This window comes from Pomacea canaliculata, linkage group LG3, assembly GCF_003073045.1.
Source record: "Pomacea canaliculata isolate SZHN2017 linkage group LG3, ASM307304v1, whole genome shotgun sequence".
Taxonomy (NCBI): Eukaryota; Metazoa; Mollusca; class Gastropoda; order Architaenioglossa; family Ampullariidae; genus Pomacea; species Pomacea canaliculata.
Genome location: NC_037592.1, coordinates 17734022 through 17756766, shown reverse-complemented (window position 1 = coordinate 17756766; position 22745 = coordinate 17734022). Strand labels below are relative to the sequence as shown.

The following is a 22745-nucleotide window of genomic DNA, read 5'->3' as shown; positions in this document are numbered from 1 at the left end:
ATGTTGCCTTTTACAATGTGGAATTTTATTATCTGAAATGTGTAATGATGTCCTGACGTGTGCTGTGTTACTGATACGTGATACCGTCATCAACACTGTGTGATGGTTGTATTATTCCTCCCCTTCTTTCTCTCTCCTTCCAATCCCACCCCTCTAGTACTCACATGCTATTTACACAATGCCGCTTGTATCCAAGGAATTTGCGGAGGAGTATTCGTGCCTTTACCGCCTTTGGCACTGTTTCTTGCTGCTCGCAGTAAAGACCAAACTTGTAATATGATGTAAAGACAAAACATGTAATCTGACATAATGACAAATCATGTGACTCGACACATTCTAATATAATTGGCTCACAGTCATTTTGACATGAGGGGTTAACATATGCATACTGACAATACAAAGCAGACGTAGATTTCCATATACATGTAGTATGTCTGTGACCATTAGGCACTGAAACTTTAGACATACACACCCAAACACACTACTTATTTTTCATGTTTTGTTGCATTTAAAATATTCCCATGTATATAGAGGTGACTGCTGACAAACCTGTTGTAACGGTTTACTGTAAGTGTACTCATTCCAAGCCATTGACAGGAGTGCAGTTCTCACTGGGGGAGTGACTAGAAATAGCAAGGTTCGACATTCTGGCTAGTTCTGTCGATACTGGTCTCTTGTTTATCTCGCTTTACACACAAAGCTCGTCATTTCGGCTCCATAAATAGTTCACTTCTTACCTACAGCTTTCTACAATTCATACCTACGGAAACCCTTTTTAGCTGCGAGCGTGCGAGTGTGTGTGTGTGAGAGAGAGAGGGAGAGCCATGCTAAATCCAGTTCAGTCATGTGTACATTTCTCAATAACCAATTCCTGGTGGACCTTGCAACTCCGTTGGTGGGAGAGTGCGTGAGCTCTTTGAACTTTCGAGAACACGAAGTTATTTTTTAATAAATTTATTTTGACAACTTACCATCCACAATTTCAATAAATATTTGCTTGTGTGACACAACCGACAAACAAGCATTTTTGCTGTCGATACGAATCGAGCTGCGAGCGACTGGCGTCCATGGCCTTTGTTTTGTTTGCGACAAGAGCTGCAGCACTGACAACACCCTAAACAACCCGGATGTCAGTGACAGATCATCTACACGAATCTGAGCCGACCTCTAGGAAAAATAATCTATTGACGAAAATACATCCCACGAAGGCAGAAGCCAAACCAGTAGAAGTTTGCCGACAAACACGACAAAGCGCGTCCTCGTGCTGAGCTCCTTCATGACTCCACTCCACGAGAGCCGATCAAGGGGGACAACAGCAGTGTTAATCATCATCATGACAGAGTGACCTATCGTTACAGCAGTTGTCAGAGCACGGATACACACATTCATGCACACGTGCACGAATATTCCACTCACGCACACACACACGTACACACGGAAGGTCAAGAGAAGAAAAGAAAGATTTTTAACTCCATCACGTGTCCGCCACGATGGCTATTTTCAGCCGCAATTCTGCGCGCGCATCCCTAAAAATGGCGGCATTCCAACACGCGTATCGCCGCTTGGTGCCGCAGAGTTGAAGATGCAGGTGGCTGGCATTTGTTGTGTTATTGGTTTGTGGGTATTAGAGGTGGCACTCATTAAACTGTCCAGTTAGAAAACACACAAGAGACAGCTTCATGTCGGCTCCCGCCCAAGTATATTTAAATCTCTTAACCGGAACTAAACCTTTTACGGATTGTTCATTTTGGGAATAAGGCCAACACTTGCCTTATGTCACATCTCCCTTTCTTTAAAATGGACATTGTTTCAATATAACTTAATTAACATTAATTTTAATATTCTTGAATTTCCTATTCAAGTCTATGTGCGTTTGATTCGAGTCAATCATTTACAAGTCAAGTCTCTGTGGGATCTTGATGATGCGACCACTCTTGGTAGTCTTGACAGGCTGGTCTGGAGGAGCGATGACTTTGGACGCTGGCACCTTCCTGGCTGCGGCTCCTGGACATGGCTCTGGATTGGTAACAGGAATGTCTGGATCATCTGAGTGTGTATCAGACAAGGGGTCGAGATCCTCTTCGGACTTTGGGTTTGTTGGAATAAGGGACGACAGAGTCTTTGGGATAGGTCTGGGAGTCTCTGGATTGGGATCTCTGGGAATCAAGAGACGGCGGTTGCGTCGTTGGCGACCGTAGGGAGTCTCTACCTCATATGACCTGTTGGGCAGAGACTTGATGATTGTCCCTGGTGTTGGGTTGGCTTCACCCAAACTGGCTGACCTGGTTCCAACTCAGCGGCTGGTCTGGCACGGTGTGCTCTGTCGAAGTTCTGTTTATGTTTCAACTTCTGCATCTCGTCTTTCTTCTGAAAGTCCTTCCTTTCTTTTTCCTTTTTCTCGGAAAACTGAGATGGTATGGTGGGGACCATGGTGCGTAGTCTTCTCCGAACAACAGTTCTGCTGGACTGAGACCTTGCTGAAGTGGCGTAGCGCGATATGTGAGAATCGCTAAATAAGGATCATCTGCCTTCTTCAGGATTGATTTCACGGTTTGAACGGCGCGTTCGGCTTCGCCATTCGCTTGTGGATAGTACGGGCTGCTTGTTGTGTGAGTGAACTCGTACTGTTGAGCGAACGTTTGGAACTGCTTGCTGGAAAACTGCGGGCCGTTGTCTGAGATGACAATTTGTGGAATTCCATGGCGGGAAAAAATGCTCTTAACATGGTTGATGACTGTTTCCGCCGAAGTATTCTTTAGGTGTGCCAACTCAATATAACGTGAATAATAGTCCACCACCAGTAAGTACTGTTCTTTTTTTCAGTTCAAAGATGTCCATGCCAACTTTCTGCCAAGGGAATGCTGGTGTGACAGAGGGAATGAGTGGCTCAGGAGGAATTGGCCTCTCCTTGATGCAAATTGTGCACCTCTGTACATGGACTCTATCTGCTGAGAAAGCTTTGGCCACCAAACGCTCTCTCTGGCCAAGGCACGACATTTTACGATGCCTTGATGTCCAATGTGAAGTCTGTGGAGAATGTCTGTTCTCAGTACTTCAGGGATGATCAGTCTTGATCTGTAGAGAAGAAGTCCTTCATGTTCTGTGACTTCTGAACGTACTGTCCAAAACGCTTTCAGTTCTTCATGTTCTGGACTAGAACGTGGCCATCCATTGTGGAGATAATACAGCACTGTCTTACAAACAGTATCTCTTGCAGTCTCGTTCTTGATTTCTTCGATGCGTTTCTCACTGGCTGGCAAGCTCTGAATCACTTGCTTGATGAAGATCTCTTCTTCTTCACTTCTCTCATCTTTCTGAGTGTTTCTTACTGGGGCTCGTGAGAGTGTGTCAGCAGTCACGAGATTCTTGCCTTTGTGTAGACAATGTTGTACTTGAACCTCATCAGGCGCATCCGGAATCTCTGAATTCTCGGAGGTAGATCTTCAAGGTTCTTTGTTTTCAGTAGAGCCAATAGTGGCTTGTGGTCAGTTTCGATTGTCAGATCACGAAGTCCTGTGATGTAGTCACAGAACTTTTCACACGCCCAAGTCACTGCGAGTGCTTCACGCTCAACTGTGCGTACCTGCGCTCAGTTTCCGTCATACTTCTTGATGCGTAGAAAACTGGCTTGAGGTGACCATCTGACTGTTTCTGAAGTAATACTGCACCGAGACCGAAAGATGAAGCATCTGTTGAGACGACGGTCGTTTTGTCAGCACCATAGTGTGCCAACACTGGAGCTTCAGTCAGCTGTTTCTTAATCTTCTCAAACGAGGTTTCTTGAGCAGTGTCCCAACACCACTCTATGTTTTTCTTGAGCAGGTCACGTAGCGGTTTGCTGTCGTTTGCGAGGTTAGGGCCTGCAAACTTCGCAACGTGGTTAACCATTCCTAACAATCTTCTGAGATCAGAAATGTTCTCTGGCTTGGGAAAATTCTTCACAGCAGACAGTTTCTCTGGGTCGATGGCGATCCCATCTTTCGAGATGATGTGCCCGAGAAAGGATATCTTCTCTTTGGCAAACTGGCACTTCTCATCGTTCAGGGTAATGCCCGCTTCTTGAAGCGTCGACATCACTTTCTTCAAGTGACGATCATGTTCTTGCTTGTTCTCACCGAAAATGAGCAGATCGTCAATGTCACAAATCACATTTTCATGGTTCGCAAGAAGTTGAGACATTCGTCTTTGAAATACTTCTGGCCCTGAACTTATCCCGAAGGGTAAGCGTGTATAACAGTACCTTCCAAAAGGTGTGATGAAGGTTGTTAACTCCTGACTTCCTTCATCCAGTGGAAGTTGATGGAAACCCTTTTTGCAATCAAGCTTTGTGAACATTTTTGCTCCTGACAGCTGGGCTAACAGTTCATCTGTTGACGGTAACGGGTAGTTCTCTCTGCGAACTGCTTCATTTAGTTTGCTCAGATCGACGCAGATTCTGACTCTCTCGTCGCTCTTGGGCACCACTACTATTGGGGCGCACCAATCACTGGGCTTGGTGACTGTGCGAATCACTCCCTGTTCTTCAAGTTGATCCAATTCTGCCTTGACTTTCTGTTTCAAGGGCAAAGGTAAGCGTCTTGGAGCTGCTACTGCATATGGAACAGCTTGTTCTTTCAGACGAATCTTGTAAGGATCTTGTAGACTTCCTAGTCCTCTGAAGAGTTTTGGGAATTCTTCCTTGTACTGTTTTTCGTGGTCCTCTATAACTGTGTTGATTCTCTCAATCAACTTCAACGCTGTAATGGCTGGTCGACCTAGCAATGGTTCTTCAAGTGTTTTTACGACATACACATCTTGCAGTGTAGAGACATTCTTGTATGTCAGTTTTGCCTTGAACATGCCTTCCACAGCTATCTCAACACGACCTGGACCATACAGTTTCTTGCGCACTTTCTGCAATGGTCGCTTGGCTGCTGGAACTGCGGTCTGAGGTACGACGGTAACATCAGCTCCGGTGTCAAGCTTAAATACATTCTCTGTGTCTTCCATCAGGAGACTGACTTTCCAAGGATCTGTTGTCACACTGCCCACAATCATACCCATGTAAGCTTCTTTGTCTTCTTCTTCCTCTTCCACTGTGTGAATCGTAGAAGAACCTGAAGAGCGACAGACTGCAGCGTAGTGACCAATCTTGGAACATTTTCTGCATTTAGCGTTCTTTGCAGGACAACCATCTCTGTTGTGGGAACCTTTTCCGCATCGAGAGCATGGCTTAGTCTCTGGTTTTCCCCGAAGGCCTGGCTTCGTACCGCAACGAACTTTTCGCTGACCTTTCTGAATCTTGTTGATGGTTTTCTCAACTGTACTCTCGCTGTTGCTTGCCAACATCGAGTGTGCTTGAGTCTTGGACGTCTCATGAGCTCTGCAAATTTCTATTGCTTCTGGAAGCTTGAGTGTTTTCTTCTGCAACAATTTTTCACGCATAGTGTCATCTTGAACACCGATCACAAGTCTGTCACGAATCATGCGGTCAACATCTTTGAAATCACATGATTTTGCTAACTTGCGTAAAGCTGCGACGTAAGTATCAACTGACTCATCCTTGTTTTGGTTTCGGCTATGAAACTTGTAGCTCTCATACACTTCATGTGTGCTACCCAAACAAAAGTCGTTGAACTTGTCGATGACAGTCTGAATATCTTTGTCGTTCTCCCCTTCTGCAAAGGATAATCCTTCATAGATTTCTTGTGCGTCCTCACCAATGCAAGCTAATAGAACTGCACAACGATAAGCTGAATCTTCTTTATCAAGGCGCGTAGCTACCTCATAGTTCTGCCACTGACGAATAAATTTTTTCCAATTTACTTCAATGTTAGAAGACAAATCCAGCTTTGAGGGAACAGGAACGTTTGCAGTGAAGTGTTTTCTCTGATGTGTCTCCGCCATCTTGCGAGAAATGTCACTTTGCGAACGTACGACGCAATATTTCAAAATGAGAAAAACGTGCCCACCTGAAAGTTTTCTGGAGAAATCACACAGCTAGCACATTGCTGCTCACTTCTGACACCATGTTGTGTTATTGGTTTGTGGGTATTAGAGGTGGCACTCATTAAACTGTCCAGTTAGAAAACACACAAGAGACAGCTTCATGTCGGCTCCCGCCCAAGTATATTTAAATCTCTTAACCGGAACTAAACCTTTTACGGATTGTTCATTTTGGGAATAAGGCCAACACTTGCCTTATGTCACAGCATTCAGTGTCATTATAGGGGTCAGTTTTTGTTTGGGTTCTGAACATTTTGGATTTTATTCTCTCCTGTCGCTAGCGTTTCTTTTGATTCTCACATCTCGGTTAATCGATTCGACTTTCCAGAAATATGTCGCGTGTTTTGCGTGTAGACCTCAGCCTGAAACTCTGGAAACCGTTTTTCCAATGCAAGAAATACGATACTACCATCTCCGCACGCAAGCATGCACGCACGCAAGCACACTTTCTATTATAAGCAAGTAATCTTTTTTCATACTTTTCTTTCTCTCTCTCACACACGCTGTATATATGCCTGTGTGCACTATGTTTTTTTCCATTCTCTTTTCTCTTTTTCCCTTCTCTCTTTCTCTCTCTGATATAGACATACACCTACACAGTCTTTCTCTCTCTGTTATATATACCATTTCTTTGTTCATCGATTTTCCTTTTTTTTCATTCATTCTTTCGCTCTTAACACATACTTTCTGTCCCTCTCTCAAACACACACACACTTGCTCTTTCTGTTACACACCAATAATCTTTTTGATATCTTTTTTTTCTATTTCTCTCTCCCGACGACATAAAGCCTCCGTGTTTTACATAACTGCGACACGAGAAAGACAAAAGCAGTCTCTCAGAGTGGTTCCGGCAGACCTCCCAGACTGAGTGCCGCGGTTGATGCGAGCAGGCGATGTCGGGCAGTTCCATCTGCCAGCAGACGATAACGGCGAGGAAGCGTGTCCTGCGTCCTGCACGTGGCCACCGCTCGAAATCAATGGAAAATGACTTCGTTATGTTGGCCGCCCCCACAGTGGGGGGATGTGTATATTTTATGTGGCTGGCTCCACACAACAATCCAATCATTTCATGAGTACCCTGGCTGGGGGCCATGGATGCCAAGCAATCATCTCGTTCACTGTCGCTTTGGTCAGATGTCTATTCAATGTTCTCCACTTGCGTGTGAGCTCCATTCACCGTTGATACTCGCCAAGAAAAACCCTTTTAAAGTATCGAGTGTCGGGAGCTTGTTGGATGTTAATGAAACCGTGAGAATGTATCACCGTAGTTCAATTAACCTCTATCATGCTAAGTCTCCTGCCAATCAGCTGATGACACGATGGCAGTGTCAGTACAACTGTTAAAGTACTGACAGTAAATATTTGAGGATGAGTACTAGTCAGTCTCACTTCAGTTTGCTTTTACATTAACATTTTAAAAATTCTTATAAACTCTACGTTTTCATTGTTATAAATGCTAATAAACTTGATACTCTTGACGACAATATACAGTATATAATATTAAATAATATTTCTTTGAATCAGACATCGGTGTACAATTATTTTTGCATCACTTAATAAGATCTGCAGCTAAACAGTATCACTGTTACCTCAACTACTACACTTGCTACTAAAGGAGATTTATGTGCATTTCCTACTTAAAAGTTCAGGGTACTTTACAAAAACAATACGAATACAAGATGAACACAGCTTACATCAACAACAAACGTACAGTCATCAATACAGGCAAACAGAAAAAACCCTGCACAGGAATCATGCAGCCCAGCATCAGCCATTGGCAGTCTGGCAGGTAAGGTCAGGTGGAAAAAGGTGAGTTTGAGGTTAGAGTTCGATGATTTCGACTTACACGAGCTGTGTCCCTCCTGCTGCAGGCTCAGAGGCGGAGGGAGTGTGAACACGCCACCATGTACGGGCTGCTGCTGGAGAGCATCCAGCACCACGTGCAAGAGCTGCACGGCGAGCAGGTGTGGCAGCAGGTGTTGCAGGAGGCCGGGCTGCGCAACATGGTCTTCTCCACCCACCGCCAGTACAGCGACCAGGTGATGGTGCAGCTGGCATCGGCCTGCAGCAAGGTGCTGTCCCGCTTCCTGCCCACCGTGGACTGCAGCATGCACTTCTTCGGCACCTGCTTCGTCACCTTCTGCGCGCAGTACGGCTACGACAAGATCCTGCGCGTGGCCGGCCGCAACTACTGCGACTTCCTGCACGGCATCGACAACCTTCACGAGACCATTCGCTTCAGCTACCCCCGCATGCAGAGCCCCTCCTTCATGGTGGAGGAGGAGGACGCGGATGGGTGCGTTCTGGTGTACCACTCCCAGCGCAAGGGTTTCTCCCACTACGTCATCGGGCAGCTGCAGCAGTGCGGGCTGACGCTGTACGGGGTCAAGGTTGATATCAAGGTCCTGAAGGAGACACCTGTCGGACACGGTTGCCACGTGCGGTACCGCCTGGACTTCAACAACAGTTCCTTCACCCCACCCACACCTATTCAGTCTCTGGCCCGCATCAACAACGCTCTCTGTCCTGTCTCAGGGTCCATTTTGTTCAAGGTGATCCATCACACAATAACACACATCTACAAACATCCCGGCTAGATAAATAGATATAGACATGCGCAATGACCGAACTCTTTAATATAATAAAATAACCATCTTGTGTCTGTAAGTGGAGTATCGTTTATTCTAAAACCAATCAACTAAAATCAAAGAATTTAATGCAACGGAAGTAGTTTAATTTTCAAGCCTTTGAAATTAGACATCAAAATATTAATAGGAAATCATGATGTGATTTGCTGTAAAGCATTTCCCCTTTGTGTGTATGATCTTTATCATATTTTTCATGCGCAGCTTTTCCCTTTTTGCATCGTGTTTGGAGAGGAAATGGTGATTTTGCGAGCGGGGCCCAGTGCAGTCAATTTATTCAGCGGCCAACAGTTGGTGGGTTCACGGGTCACAGACATCTTCTCCCTGCGCAGACCACCTGTGGACTTCACCTGGAATAATGTGAGTATCAAGATGGACAGTGAAGGTGACGCTTGTCAGTCAGTCGTCCCTTGACCGGTATCTGTCATAGGTGGGGTCCATCGGTTGAGTACAATATTCCTTTTTGTGAGGTGGCCATTGCTGTGATCAATGACTGAGGTCTTGTGTTGAACTGTCTTAGTGATGGTCCTTAGTATCTGTCAAGCCTTTTTGCTGTCACCTCGTGCCATTCCCTCCTCTGTTCAGCTCTCCCTTGATGCCATGGGCGGTCCGGCTGCTCAACGGTTAGCGCTTGTCACCAGTACAGTGAGGCGTGTAAATAATGAGGACACAGAAGAAAAGATTAAAATAATTTAAAACTTTTCCCAAGTAATATAAGCATCTGCTTTCAGATCGACTTAAAATTCTTAAATTTTCAGCATAATTGTTCTCCTTTGTGGTCACCAAACACATCAACAAAATACAAGTGTAGAAGCTTTCAGTAATACAGTTGTTGAGCAGGAAATATCCTGGTTTCTGATATTTTGTACATTTTTAACCTTGTAATATTGAGCGCAATCACTTTTCTATAGGAGGATATGTACTGCATAAAATTTTAGAGTTAGCTGTCACTGGAAATCCATTAAGCATGTATGTATTTTATTAATACCCATACTTCTTTTGTGTGTGTGGTCAGATCCTGTGTCAACAGAACGTTGTTTTCGAGCTAGAATCACCCCCCTTGTCCAACATTGCAGACGACAATAGTCAAAGCCATGGACTGGAACAGACTTTGAATGGCACGACAAAACTTAAACAGTGTGTGGATGAAGTGCCTTCCGATGTATCCACAGCAAGCAGAAAATGGACAAGCAAGCGTCTGCTTCGTGGGCAGATGAAGCTAATAAAAGAATGGGGGCACATGACATTTCTTTGTGCACCGCTGTAAGAATTTTTTTATTTCAACTGAAGCTGCACTTATTTAATATAGTAAACAGTATATAAAATAGTTTTACACAAATAAATTAACAGAGGATTACACCCTCCAAGAAAGTCAACTTTGATTCTACAATACCATCTTATGATTTTTCCTGAAATGCAAAGATTTTCTCAAATCTTAAGAAGCACACCCACAATGATGAGAATACCATTATTTCCTAGCAGTGATGTACATTGTCAGTAATGCTTTTACAGTGTTGGGAACCTGGAAGAGTTGCAGGATCTCGGCATGTTTATCAATGACCTCAACTTGTACGACAGCAGTCGGGAGATGGTCATTGCAGGATGGCAGCATGCTTCACAACTTGAATACCTCATGGAACAGGTATCAAAATACACATGATATCGAAACTTCAGTACCTCGTGGAACAAACATTTAAATGTGCATAATTAAACAACCTGAAGATTTATTACCATTTATCGAAATGTGTATGTTGTTGAAATTATGGATTATAGACCTAAGAGAGCGAATGATATTATGTATCTGGATGCCATCAGCTGATGGGTAGGTAAAATACACAATTATCAGTGTTAGAAATTTTAAATACAGTCTCAGCTTATTATCTTGCCAACCCTATCTGTTCAAACAATTTGTGGCAGAACAGATTTCAGTTACCCCACAGTTACCCCTTATAGTTATGGATATTCCCTCTTTATGCTGCTACCCTTGGGTCTTACCCAACATTGATGTCAGATGGATTATCATGGTGAGTCAGGACTGACTGTATTTTCTACATTGTATTACCTTCATTCAAAACATCCCATACTATTACAGAACTGTAAAAGAAAACAATAATACTTTAATCAGAATAAACTAATAACAAGAATCTGTAGGTAGCTTACAAAATAATTAAGCAAAACTTGGGATCAAAGCATTTAATCAGATATCTTCAATTTTTAAAATGATGTACATAAAACAAGATATAATTTATAATTTGCACTTATATGCTGTGCTTTTATGGAAATGTGCGGAACGTGATACTTATAACAAAAGTGTGTTTATGAAGCAAATCTATGATCTACCTAGAAGTTGTACGCAGGTGTATGTGCATGCTTGTTATTTTTGTGTAAATACATGTTGCTAAGGAGAGTGTTGTGTGTGTGCGCGCCCTCATGGCTGATCATGTATGCCTGTAAATATTTATGTTTATGCTTGTAGCAAGTAGAAAAGAGCAACAAAATTCGCAAGAATCTCAAAGCACTGGACAAAGCACGGACAGAGAGCAACAAACTATTGTACTCTATGTTACCAGAAACCATCGCTGTCCGCCTCAAACATGGAGAAGATCCAATCAACACATGTCAGGTATTTATTCTGCTGTATATTAGAGGAGAGTTTTGTTGCATTTTATTTATTATGAGTATTATATTTTGGCATATTGTCTGTAAAAAGGATTAAGATGTATATTGGATAATATATAAAGGCAGATGATGTATGATACATACTTGTATATCTTTAATATTCCTGAAATAATCTGAATAATGTTTGAGTCAGTCATCATTTAATTGATTTCTTCAAGCGAGGTTTATCTCTGTGAGGGAGATAAATGGCCAAGGGAAGGAACTGCTTCTACAAAAGAGATTAAATGCAGCATTTAAATTCTTAGTTTTTGTTAAACATAGCTTTTTTTTTTTTTTTTTTTTTTTTTTTTTTTACAGAAAATATAGTTTATAGAACAGAGCTTCTGTAGTGGTACATAGAGAATATAGTGAGAATGATTTTATTAAATTGTAAACATGTACACTGTCAAAGCTTATCTGCAAACTTTGAAGAAAAAGTCCATAAAAATAAAGCTTTGACTTTATAGGAAGAGAAACACTAAATTCATTGGCTTAAGCCTTGCAAAATGTTAAGCTAAGAGCAAATAATTTCACAAAATTTTAAAGTTTATGGCAGAAAGAATGTGAAAAGTTATGTGTCTTTGCTTACAATTGTAGTTAAAACATAGGTGACAGACAGAATAGATGAAAATAGATGAAAAACAACTTCTATGATACTCTTTGGTTTGATATTACTCTGACCTTTTTTTTCACAGACTTTTGATGCTGTGACAATACTCTTCAGTTACCTGGTTGGTTTCAAAGACATCTGTAGTAATGGATCAGCCATGGATATTGTTCGTGTCATGAACAATTCCTTTATGGTCTTCGACCCTATTGTTGACAAGTATGGCTTATTTAAGGTTTGTATTCTTGCTTTGCTTTTGATACCTTATACTATAGGTAATGTACACAGCAAAAGTTGGTGGTGTTTTTTTCTCATGTCTAGGTTTAGACAAGTAACATACATGTTGTCCATCCATGTATAAGGACTCTAATTGTCTGTTGATGTGAAGGTCGAAACACTCGGTGATGCTGTGTACATGGTGGCGGGTGGAGTACCAGATGTTCGGGAAGATCATGCCCAGAAGGTGGCACACTTGGCTCTGGAATTTGTTAGTGAAGCACACAAAGTCAAATGCCCACTTGAGGGAACGAGCTTGAGTGTTCGAATTGGTGAGTATAGGCCATATGGCTTGTCATGCTGCTCAGAACCAGGAGAGATTGATTGAAGTTTCCCTCACATTGTCAGAATTGGTAGGAATTGATCCCCACTTTAGGAAAAAAAGTAAAAAGACAAAGATGAGGGAATTCAGCTTCCAAAGAGAATTATTAGTATTATTATTGTTGTTATTGGCCAGAGATCTTGAGGTTCATCAAGTTTCACCATTCACCAGCATGTCACCCATCTATTTCTATCACTTTCTGTGCGTTTTTTCAGGTATGCACACTGGGAGTGTTGTTGCTGGTATTGTTGGAAAACGAACACCACAATACTGTTTATTTGGAGACACTGTAAATACAGCAGCTCGGATGCAGTCCCACAGTCAGGTTGGTTACACCTACCATAGTTTGAATGTTACCGTTCCATGAGTTTCAGGGTAGTGAAGCGAAACATCAGGGTAGTTTATCATGAGGAAGAGAACAAGGCAGAACAGAGGAAAGGAGGAACAGGGAAGAGATAGATGAGGAGGGGGTAATCTGCACATCATGACGGTTGGAAGGGCGGTCAATTTGCATAATTTGTTTTTCTTCCTATGATTTTCAGCCAGGGAGGATCCATCTGTCTCAGCCATGCCATGAATGTTTAAAAGGTACAGACTTGGTGTCAGTTTACAGGGGTCGCATCAATGTCAAGGTAAGTCTCTCCTCTCTCCTTATGTTTTTAGCTTGTTGTGTATGCAAGATCAGAGTTTGAGTCTTTTAGAATCTTTATCCTCTCCAGGCTAGTAGGATGGGATAATCTTCCTAGTATGGAGGAAGACAAATATTCTCGGGAGTAAAGCACAATTCATGCATTCCTTGTCTGATACGATTATTGTTAAGACTGCATGAAAAATAGTCAGTAACCATGGAGATGTTCAGCTGTTTTAATTCAATTTCTGACGTTTTTCACACAAAATTAAGCAAGTTAGAGGAATTGATAAGAGTGTTCTTCGAACAGCATTCACGCATACAAATTTATTGCATAGATTATTCTCGGATGTAGGACAGCATTTGTAACAAAATAATCCACTTGCAAATACGTATAACCAACCCAAACTTTAAAAAGAGTTGACTTCAACTGCAAAATTTCATTTAACATAAATTTAAATCCATTGTCTTCCATATTTCTCTTAAAACAAAAATGCCTAGCATTTATTTTGCTCAAGTTTCCAGTCTTTTAATTATTGTCACGTTCTCAAGAGTCTTTGATACTGATGTAGCTTTTGCAGAAATTTTCTGTCAGAGAGCTTGAAACCATTGTCGATGTTCTGTAGCATGGTATTGCAACTGATGTACTGCTCAGCATTTTCTTCATGCCAGTTCGCATTCACATGGATCGCCAGGGTTTTTTTCGGTCTCTGTGTACACTGTCCGCGCATGTTTCTCCAGTCTCTATCCATTCTTTTTATCCGGAGGCTGCTCTGGCCTTTTCCCATTCCCAGCATCCTGAAGACGCTCAGTTTTCTGCATGGCCACTGCAGGCCTGGGCTTGATCTTCATCTCGACACGCTTCAGAGAGTACCCGGGGTCGGACTTCCACTCGTACCACTGGATGCCCGTGTTGGTGCCGTCGGGTGACGATCGGCGGAGCGCGCTTCCGTTGCCCATGTGATGGTAAATGCCGTTGAGAGAGCTGTGGCTGCAGGCGTTGAACCACCACCCAGACTGGTCCTTCAGGCCGCAGTTGGCCCACCATAGGTCGTTGTCGCGGTCCGGGGTGGTGAAGCGCATCCCGTTGTGGTGGCTGAAGCTGTCGCCCGCAGTCCCGCTGTAGCGGCCCAGGTTGAGGCGGTAGTCGTCGTCTTCACCTTTAACCAGCATCTGGAAAGATAGCAGGAAACTTTGGCTACAAAGATAGTAGGAGAAAAAAAAACAACAAATATTTCACTAGTGTGGTAAAGCTTTTTGTCTTCTTTCAGTTCTTGTTTATATTCGAAACGCAACATGAGGAACATTAAACAAGAATTTCAGCATTTGCTCACTTTTTTTACATCTTTAACTTTTGCTTTACAGTCTAGTTATTTCAAACAGAAAGCTAAAGGACAGAAAAATAATGAAGACAAGCGTCACACATTACAAAAATATATCTTTGACTCTGTTGCTAAACCTGTTTGAGTTTATGTTCAATGGAATGAGTTCTTGCAAATGCTTACATATGCATAGATCGCATGCACCCGCTTGTTGTCCCAGTCCCAGAGGTCGATGCGCAGTGTATAGTTGGTCTCTCGGGTGAGGATGTGGATGTTCTCGTTGCCCAGCCAGAACTCGCCGTTGACGTTTCCGAAGCCGAAGGCGTAGTCGTCCCACCGGCGCGTGAAGTTGACGGCGCCATCTTGGCGGCGCTGGATGACGGTCCACCCGCCCTGCGCCGTGTCCATGTCGCAGTACACGTTGAGCACAAGGCCAGTGGACAGCTTGATCGGGTACACACCCGACATGTCCACTCCACTCATTTTCAGGTCGCTGCAGTCTGTCCCGACAAAATTTGATGTACTTTCGAATGATGAAGTTTTTGATATGTTAGGTCGTGTTAGGAGAAAAAAAACATTTTAGAAAACATTAACCCATTAAGTGCTTTGCAGAAGGTGCACTTCGTATTTTTTTCTGGAAGAAGACATACTTTTCTCGGGCTCAGCTTGGTAAAATAAATATGTAGAGTGAAGGATAATCTTTTTACGTATACGGCGCGATATAGAGTCTTTAAGCGCGAAACAAGATTCAAGGTGGAAACAACTGGAGACAACCACAGCAAAGACAACTACAACCACAGCCACAGCAGATTACCTCGAGCTACAGGGATGTCTTTGAGAGCAGGGAAGCCGGTGCCAGTGTTGACATTGGTGCGCTTGTAGCCATGACCCAGCTTGCGCATGATGTTCTGCTCCAGCTTCGTCAGTCGGCTGAGGATGGGAGAGAAGCACATGTTAGGATACGTGCTTTCACGGCCTCAGACCAGGATACAGGATACAGGATACAGGATACAGACATGTTACAGATTTAGAGAGTCTTTGATATACAATGTCATATCTTCTGTTAGATGCTACCTCCACAGCACACTTCATTTAATTTCTTGAGCATCTTGTGCTGTGTTCATGAATTGCAGAAGTGAAACAGTGCATCGATCTGAATTGAAATATAATAATCTATCCATCAGAAGTGAAAGATAATAGTATATCGATCAGAAGCGACATATAATGGTATTTCAATCAAATAACCTCGCCGTCACTTTCCTCGCTGCCCACCTCATTCCCCGACTCTCGTGTGCTCTATGTATACTGATGTATGTAATAGTAAATTGATGCGCATTAATGCGGGAGGGACAAGCAGGAAGAAATGGATGTCCATCAGACTGCGGTGACCCTCTGACCTCAGCATAGAGTTGTACTGGCTCTCCACCGTGCTGCGTTGCTGCAGGGCGTCCTTCTGCATGCGCTCCAGCACCCTGCACTGATGCTCGTTCTGCACCTCCACCGGCAACCCCCGGTACGTCTCTGTCTCGCACATACTCTCCTGCCCCGCCACCACACCCACCACTACCGTCACCAGGACCACCACGTACCACAGCATTGCTCCTGTAGACAGAGAGAGAGATGTACCATCGCGGTCACCAGCATCATCACAACTGTAAAATTGACAGAGACCTCTATACATAATGAAATGATTCGTTATTTTGTTGCCCTGTTATCAAACCAGCTGTTCCGATCTTTAATTTTTTTTTTCTTAGTTAAAGAAAAATATTTAACAGCCACCATAGCACTTTGGAAAACGTTAACCGACTCCTTAATTTTCAACTTAGGGCGTTGGTGTCTCCTAGCACAGGACATCCCTTCCACCCGAAACCAGCCCTCGGTCTTGTCCTGCGCTCCCATGTAAGCACGTAAAACAAAAGAAAGCCAACGTCTTAACTAGTCGTTTCCCCGCAGCACTCGAGCGAGAGAACAACAAACAAACAACACCGTCATTACAAATACAGAAACGAAAAGAAACAAAACAGATCCTATAACAACACAAACAACAGTGTTACCAGACGCTCCTTTCGTCGCTGGAGGAGCAGGGCGATGTATTCGCTGACGATTCGATGCCCAAGATGCTTTGCTGTGCGGCAAACCCGTCGGTTGGCACAAAATGAGCGGCAGACGTCGACATGAGAAGCCCAGAGAGCAAGGGGGTGTGTACGGGTGGGTGGGGTAGTTTCTTGTCGCCGACCCGTCCTCTTCTGAGCTGGTAGGGGCAATGCCAAACATGTGGAGATGGAGATGATGAGAGCGCCGATAAAGGAGGACTCCCCCTCACTCTCCCCTCCACGTGTTTTCATGGTGTGTCGCTCACAACACCACGTCGCACCCAGGCTGTCAGCCAAACCCTTGCCGCGGAAATCCTGCAAGAGAGTTTTTGTGGGGTTAAGGCCCTGATGCTGTGTGCTGGGTCCTGACTTTCCTTGTCAGACCCTGGCTTCTAGGGCTCGTTATTTGGTATAAATAGTTTGCACCAGATCTCTCCAGCTCCTTACAAGGTTTCATGAGCGTCCACGACTACATGCGATATCCCTACATGCGACATTGAACGTATAAACAGTCGGGTGTAGAAACAGGGAATTACAAACACTCGTGCAGCCCCAGTTTAGTGGAACAGCGTGCTCGTGTCTGAAGGGTAAACATCCGGGGAGGCTGTTTTTCACTTTAAAATCCCCTGGTAATAGAATAAAAAAACAAAATAACTTAAATTTTCATCGATATTTCCCCACATGCTCCGGGTCATGTCAGGTCAGGTCAGGTCAGGTCAGATGGAGTTCTCAGGCTGTTGTCGGATAATGAGAATGAGGGAGTGCGATGTTTTAAGGTGAGGCTCGCGAGTAAAGTGAGGTCATGTCACCAACTATCTTACTTTGAGTAAGGCTATCTGACGTCACGGCCTCACATGATGCAGAAGGTAGTAGCTCTACGCTGTCAACTCTGACGTCACCTGGTCGGGGTGCACAATCTTGACGTCATCGGCTGTACTTGATTTTTTTGAAAAGGGAACGAAGGAAGAAAATACTGCAAAGTCACCACTAGATGAAAGTACTATCCTACTAAATATAGAAACACACACACACAGACACACACAGTGTGAGAGAGAGAAGGAGGGTTATTTGCGAGCAGCTGTGCCGGAAATAAATTAGGATGACTTGGCCGTGTTATCGTTAGTGCTAACAAGTATCTGAGCCAGGCTGTTTAAGTTGTTGATTTTGTTTCAGGGTAAGGGCGAGCTGAAGACCTACTGGCTGGCAGGCCGGTGCGGCCAGGAGTCTACCCGTCACAACTGCCTGATGTTCCACACCGAGCACCGCCGCCACTCGCGCCACCACAGCAGCAGGTACTGGCACCCTGGGTGATCCTCCCAACATGGGAGTGCGGTGTGCCGTGTGAATGGCGGGAGGGCTTGTGGCGTTTCTCCCGGTCCTCCCAAACCGGATTTTACATGGAACGAACTACACATGCATAGACATATACAGAGGTTCAGTCAATAAGCGTTTCTGGTCGACTCCTGAAATGCTAAATTGTTGCGCCACTTATCAACCGCCGCGAAAAACAGGAACTTTAGAGAACCGAATGTAAACTTGCGGAACTGCAAACGTGGAAAAGTCATATTCACACACACAAGACTAGGCAGGAGACTCTTTATTATCACTACCATTTCCCTTCTATCTTCTTTTTTTTCCTACATTTGACATCTGGTTGACCCAAATTGATTGTATGTATGTATATGTATGTTGTGTCTGTAATGCATTCATGCTTTATTCGGGTATGTATGTCTGATGTATATATATATATTATGTGTGTGAATATATATTTATTTGTGTATGTATGTATATTTCTGAGTTCAAGTACGTGCTTATGAATTAATATGTGTATATGAATGTGTGTGCATTGTCTATGTGTGCGTATGTAGGTGTTTATGTTTGTATGTGTTTGAAGTTTTGCTGTAGATGAAGCTATGCCTCGATATGCTAAGAGCTCACTAACATTGCAGAATAATAATAATAAATGCCCAAAACTAGGTGAAATTCAAATATTACCGCCTACCGGACCGAACTTAAAATGGCGTTACTGATGACGTATGGCGCGAGCTGTGGGATCTTGACTCGTACGTCACTGGTCACGCACCCACGTGGTCACGTGAACAGGAGGCTACCTGTTGTACCTGTACAACGTGCACTAGGCTAGGCGCAGCATCCGTAGAGTTGCTTGTTGTGGTGGCCACTGTGTGTGTCCGTGCGTGCGTGTGTGTGTCCGTGTGTTTGTGTGTGTGTATATGTGTCCGTGCGTGCGTGTGTGTGTGTGTGTGTGTGGAGAGTGGCGGGGAGGGGGACACATTTTACGTGTCATTCACCTGTGTGAAGGAGAAGAAGTAGAGGCAGATGCTGGCATAGCGAGACAGCAAAAAGCTTGCAATAACAGATTTATGGTCCCTCGTCTAGGACTGGCAGGAAGTCAGTGTCTGGCGGTTTGTACTGCAGACATTTTAAACGAAGATAGTTTGCCAGCTCTCCGAGCCCCCGAATGATCTCTCAATCAAAGTGCGAGATAGCCTGCCCTCAGTGACTTCTGCAATAAAAAGAAAAAAAGGACCAGGTAAGGTGCGAACACCTCGGATGATCTGGGTAATCAAGCAAAACCCAGGTGTGGCGGCCACAGCATTTTCGCTCAAACCTTCTGCAGGTGCATTTTCAGTGGGTGCGAAGGAGTTGAAAGTTTGTGGCCTGTCTTCGGTGCTAGATGATAAATAATACGAGATGAACACGACGGCAGTAACATCGGAAATAACTGGCTTTCTTCAAAGGTGCAAGAAGTTGCCATAACTGGACACACCCGTGCACCAACTGTCCTGAATACATCACGTGGGCACTCATCTTACCTTGCCTTCACAGTCACACACATCTCTCGCAAACATTCATTCTTTCATGCACATGTATGTATGTATATATTTATGTTGGGGTCGACAAACTACAGAATAGACACAGGCACACGTTCACCAAGAATATGAAGACAACAACAGATGTTTTTATGGACATAAATACTTCTCTTATTGAGCTTATTGACACCTATGTCATATTTACTTACTTGTGTGTAAGTGTGATGTTTGTTTTCATTGTCCTCAGCTCTGTAGACGGCGCCTTCGACCTCCACAGTCTGCACTCGTCCACCTCGGCGTCCTCCTTCCAGGCGACTACCATCCCCGCCGACGACGACGATGAACGGACGACAGCTGAAGGTCTGGGTGCCGCCAACAGTTTGTCAAACGGTTGTGAAGCAGGTCATAACCAGGCCATTTGATGTTGACTGAGCGCTGTCCATGTCCCTGATGGGGCCACTTTTCTGACTAGTCTGGAGGTTGAGAGAGGGGAGTTTTAGGGGCTGGACCTTCCGTTGTCAATGTCCGTTATATTTTTGTTGCTCATTGTTTACATCAAATGTCTGAAGATATTTCATGAGCAGTTTCCCCGGTAGAAAATACCGGCTGTGTGTTATTTTTCTTTTGCGAATATTATAGGACTATGCGCTCTTTTCGAGTGCAACGATTACTCTGGCCGTCAGAATCACATGTCCCGGGGTGGGGTTGGGAAGATTTCTTACTCATTTCCCTCAACCTTCTCCGACTTGTACACACTTGCCTCCCTTGTACCTGATGCTAAACTGTTTATTAGTTTCCGGGAGGTGGGTGGCAGCAGTCATCGTGTTTTCAACATCACCAACCACTTGTTGCAGAGATGTGCACGGCATCCAGTCATGGCATCACGTATCTGGAGGAGTTCCCGGAAGACATATGATCACGTGGCTGACAGGGTCACGTGGCTTGTGAGCGGTCCCCGGTCTCTGGAAAGTGCGAGGGCTGGTAGTCGCCCCTGTGTCAAGTGGTGTGTCTGGTGCGCCACGGAGAGACACGTGGTCAGAAAGGACAACTCCCGACACCAGTTCATGACATCACAGGACATTTTATCTGGAGTACAATGTTGTCGCAAGAATTATTTTTAGAAAGATGACATCAGCGCTGCTGTGTACATTTTACGGATAACTACTGAGCTTAATGATATGAACAGATCTGGACAGAGGTTATCCGCTCAGTTTTAACAGGTTTTCTTGTGCCTGGGTATGGCTGACATGGTTTAGTTTATTAATGATTAAACCAAGCTAATTAAATAATTCACCGAGATCAGTACATTGCCCTATTGAGCACTACTCATCTTCCAGCAATAAGTTCATCGTCCTCGTGATCACCACCACACCACTATCATCGCAGCCAAAGACTTAATTTGTTGGGTGAACAATCACCCACATAAACGCCGATTCTAATTCACTTCCTCGGCTCCACAACTGACGATCTTGTGCCCCTAGCAGTTATGTTGTTTTTGTGAAGCACTCTGACCCTGCCTTGATGGTGGGGAAAGGCGCTGTAGAAATCATCGTCGTCATCAATCACCATCAATCATCAATTAATCATCATCCATCATCACCTCAAGTAGTGCAGGGGAAGCTGAGGTCAAGCTGTGGCCTTCAATTTATTTTATGTCAAGGCGGATCCTAAAGCTAGTGAGAATGATCGCCTCCCTACTGTCAGAAGTTATTTGATGACATTCGATTTTTGTTTGCTAGAAAATATTTACATATACACACGGTGGGCGCACCTTCCTTCGAGCTCACAGGTGTGGGTGAATAATGTACAGATGTACGATGACACTTCTACCTAGAATTTATAACGGGTATATTCTAGTAATCTATGTATATATGTAATGTACGTGACGTCATTGTAACGGGTACTTGTACCACGAGTGTGACGGGTTCACTGTGACTACTGACGGGGTGTGTGCTGAGATATTCAGCACTCGATCGTGGTGTCCGCAAAACCCGTGTTTACTCGGTAACATGGGATCTCGAAATGTAAAATTAGTGAGTGGCTTTAGGCTTTTACAGAACTAAGCTGAATTCTCCAGCTTATGTCCAAACGAAAGATTATCTCCATACACACACTGTTTGTAAGGAACATGTTAGTGCTGATGTGAGATACTAGAATCTGGCCATGTAGTAAAGTTCAATGTCTGTGCGATTAAGCATGCAAATAAAAAGTTACTTCTAACTAAAATCGTTGATTTTTTTAAAGCTTATTTTTTTTAAAGCTTAATTTATTTTAAAGCTTAATTTATTTACCCCAAATTTATAAACAGCTCGCGACATCGCAACAATATTTTAATAAACGGTAACTTTACTGAGTAATTCCAACCATTTATAAACTTACTCCTTTACATTTTTATTGTTGTTTTTTTTTAAGTTTTAAAATAGACAGCATCTAATAACCTCTAGCATAATGTATTTCTAGGCTTCGAATCAGTATAATTTATCCGCGAGCGACCGCATTTCTTGTTGTGATGCAAATGTTATTCACGTGTCCCATGTCTTCTGAGAATGAGAGCTGAAAAAAGTCATAGAATCGACCAAAAGGCGACAGAAAAATTAAAATAAGCTTACAAACAAAAAAAGGACAAACATTCGAGGCTTTGCTGGTGGACCTTCAGGCTAAGGAGTCAAACCTCAGTCCTCTAGAATTCCTGCAGGTCAACCCTAAAGGGAAGTAACTGGAACAGAGATTGCTACAGACGTTGCAGAAGTTACTGTTCGTTGATCTCACTACAACATCTGCAACTACCATATGCAACATGCGTGGACAAGCCTGTCTCCACGACAGACGAGTGTGATGAAAGAAACATGAATAAAAGAAAGCAATGAGCGATGTTAAGAGGGTTTACAGACATTTGAAGTTCAGTCTTACAGTTCTCACAAAGGTTGTAAGATGAACTTTTAAGGACTGGAAACGTCTATTCTCTATAAGAAGTGCGGCTTAAAGTCATATATTTATACCCTTTGACATCTATCCCTCGTTTGTAGAACACCTTCTTGCACGGCCAAATACTTTTCCTCTTTAGAAAGATTCGGCTTTTTGCATGGCGAGCGGCTTCATTAAAATTTTTACGAGGGCATTGTTCTCACATCTCTAGCGACAGTTACAAGAGCTTAATGTTGTTGGCTCCACGGTAACTTAAACTAAGATGCGTTTTACAGATGAGAAAAGCCTACTAAATGTGAGAGAGGTCAGAGGGCAGGATTGTGTGGCACCATCTGGAGGCGAGTATAAGGTTAGGGTTAGCGTAAAAAGCCTACTTTCGAAAAAAACTTTAGCTTTCGCAGCTTTGTACAGTAGGGTTCGATTACAATGGAAATACGGCAAATTATTTATCCT

The 22745-nt window shown here is 43.6% G+C and overlaps 2 protein-coding genes across 7 annotated transcripts in view; one reads left to right on the top strand and one right to left on the bottom strand.

The window, feature by feature from the left end:
* LOC112560182 (soluble guanylate cyclase 88E-like) overlaps positions 1-21587 on the top strand; it is a 40935-nt gene extending 19348 nt beyond the window's left edge. For 5 of the 6 annotated variants that reach the window (XM_025231820.1, XM_025231816.1, XM_025231821.1 and 2 more), the window contains exons 2-13: positions 7857-8537; positions 8835-8990; positions 9646-9893; positions 10143-10272; positions 11107-11253; positions 11984-12130; positions 12284-12443; positions 12709-12818; positions 13036-13125; positions 17710-17828; positions 19615-19727; positions 20222-21587. In XM_025231820.1, the coding sequence (XP_025087605.1) occupies positions 7890-8537; positions 8835-8990; positions 9646-9893; positions 10143-10272; positions 11107-11253; positions 11984-12130; positions 12284-12443; positions 12709-12818; positions 13036-13125; positions 17710-17828; positions 19615-19727; positions 20222-20283 (2130 nt within the window). In that variant the 5' untranslated portion in view covers positions 7857-7889 and the 3' untranslated portion in view covers positions 20284-21587. Of the gene's footprint in view, positions 1-1547; positions 1596-6190; positions 6212-7856; positions 8538-8834; positions 8991-9645; positions 9894-10142; positions 10273-11106; positions 11254-11983; positions 12131-12283; positions 12444-12708; positions 12819-13035; positions 13126-17709; positions 17829-19614; positions 19728-20221 lie in introns of those variants that run through there. The other variant, XM_025231822.1, reaches the window with a different exon arrangement.
* On the bottom strand, positions 13344-16766 carry LOC112560183 (fibrinogen-like protein 1). The gene is made up of 5 exons (XM_025231823.1): positions 16498-16766; positions 15841-16045; positions 15258-15373; positions 14627-14943; positions 13344-14294 (listed from the first exon to the last, which is right to left on the bottom strand). Exons 1-5 carry the CDS (start codon positions 16715-16717, stop codon positions 13866-13868), a joined length of 1287 nt encoding a protein of 428 aa, XP_025087608.1. The 5' UTR covers positions 16718-16766; the 3' UTR covers positions 13344-13865.
* Positions 21588-22745: the final 1158 nt, after the last annotated feature.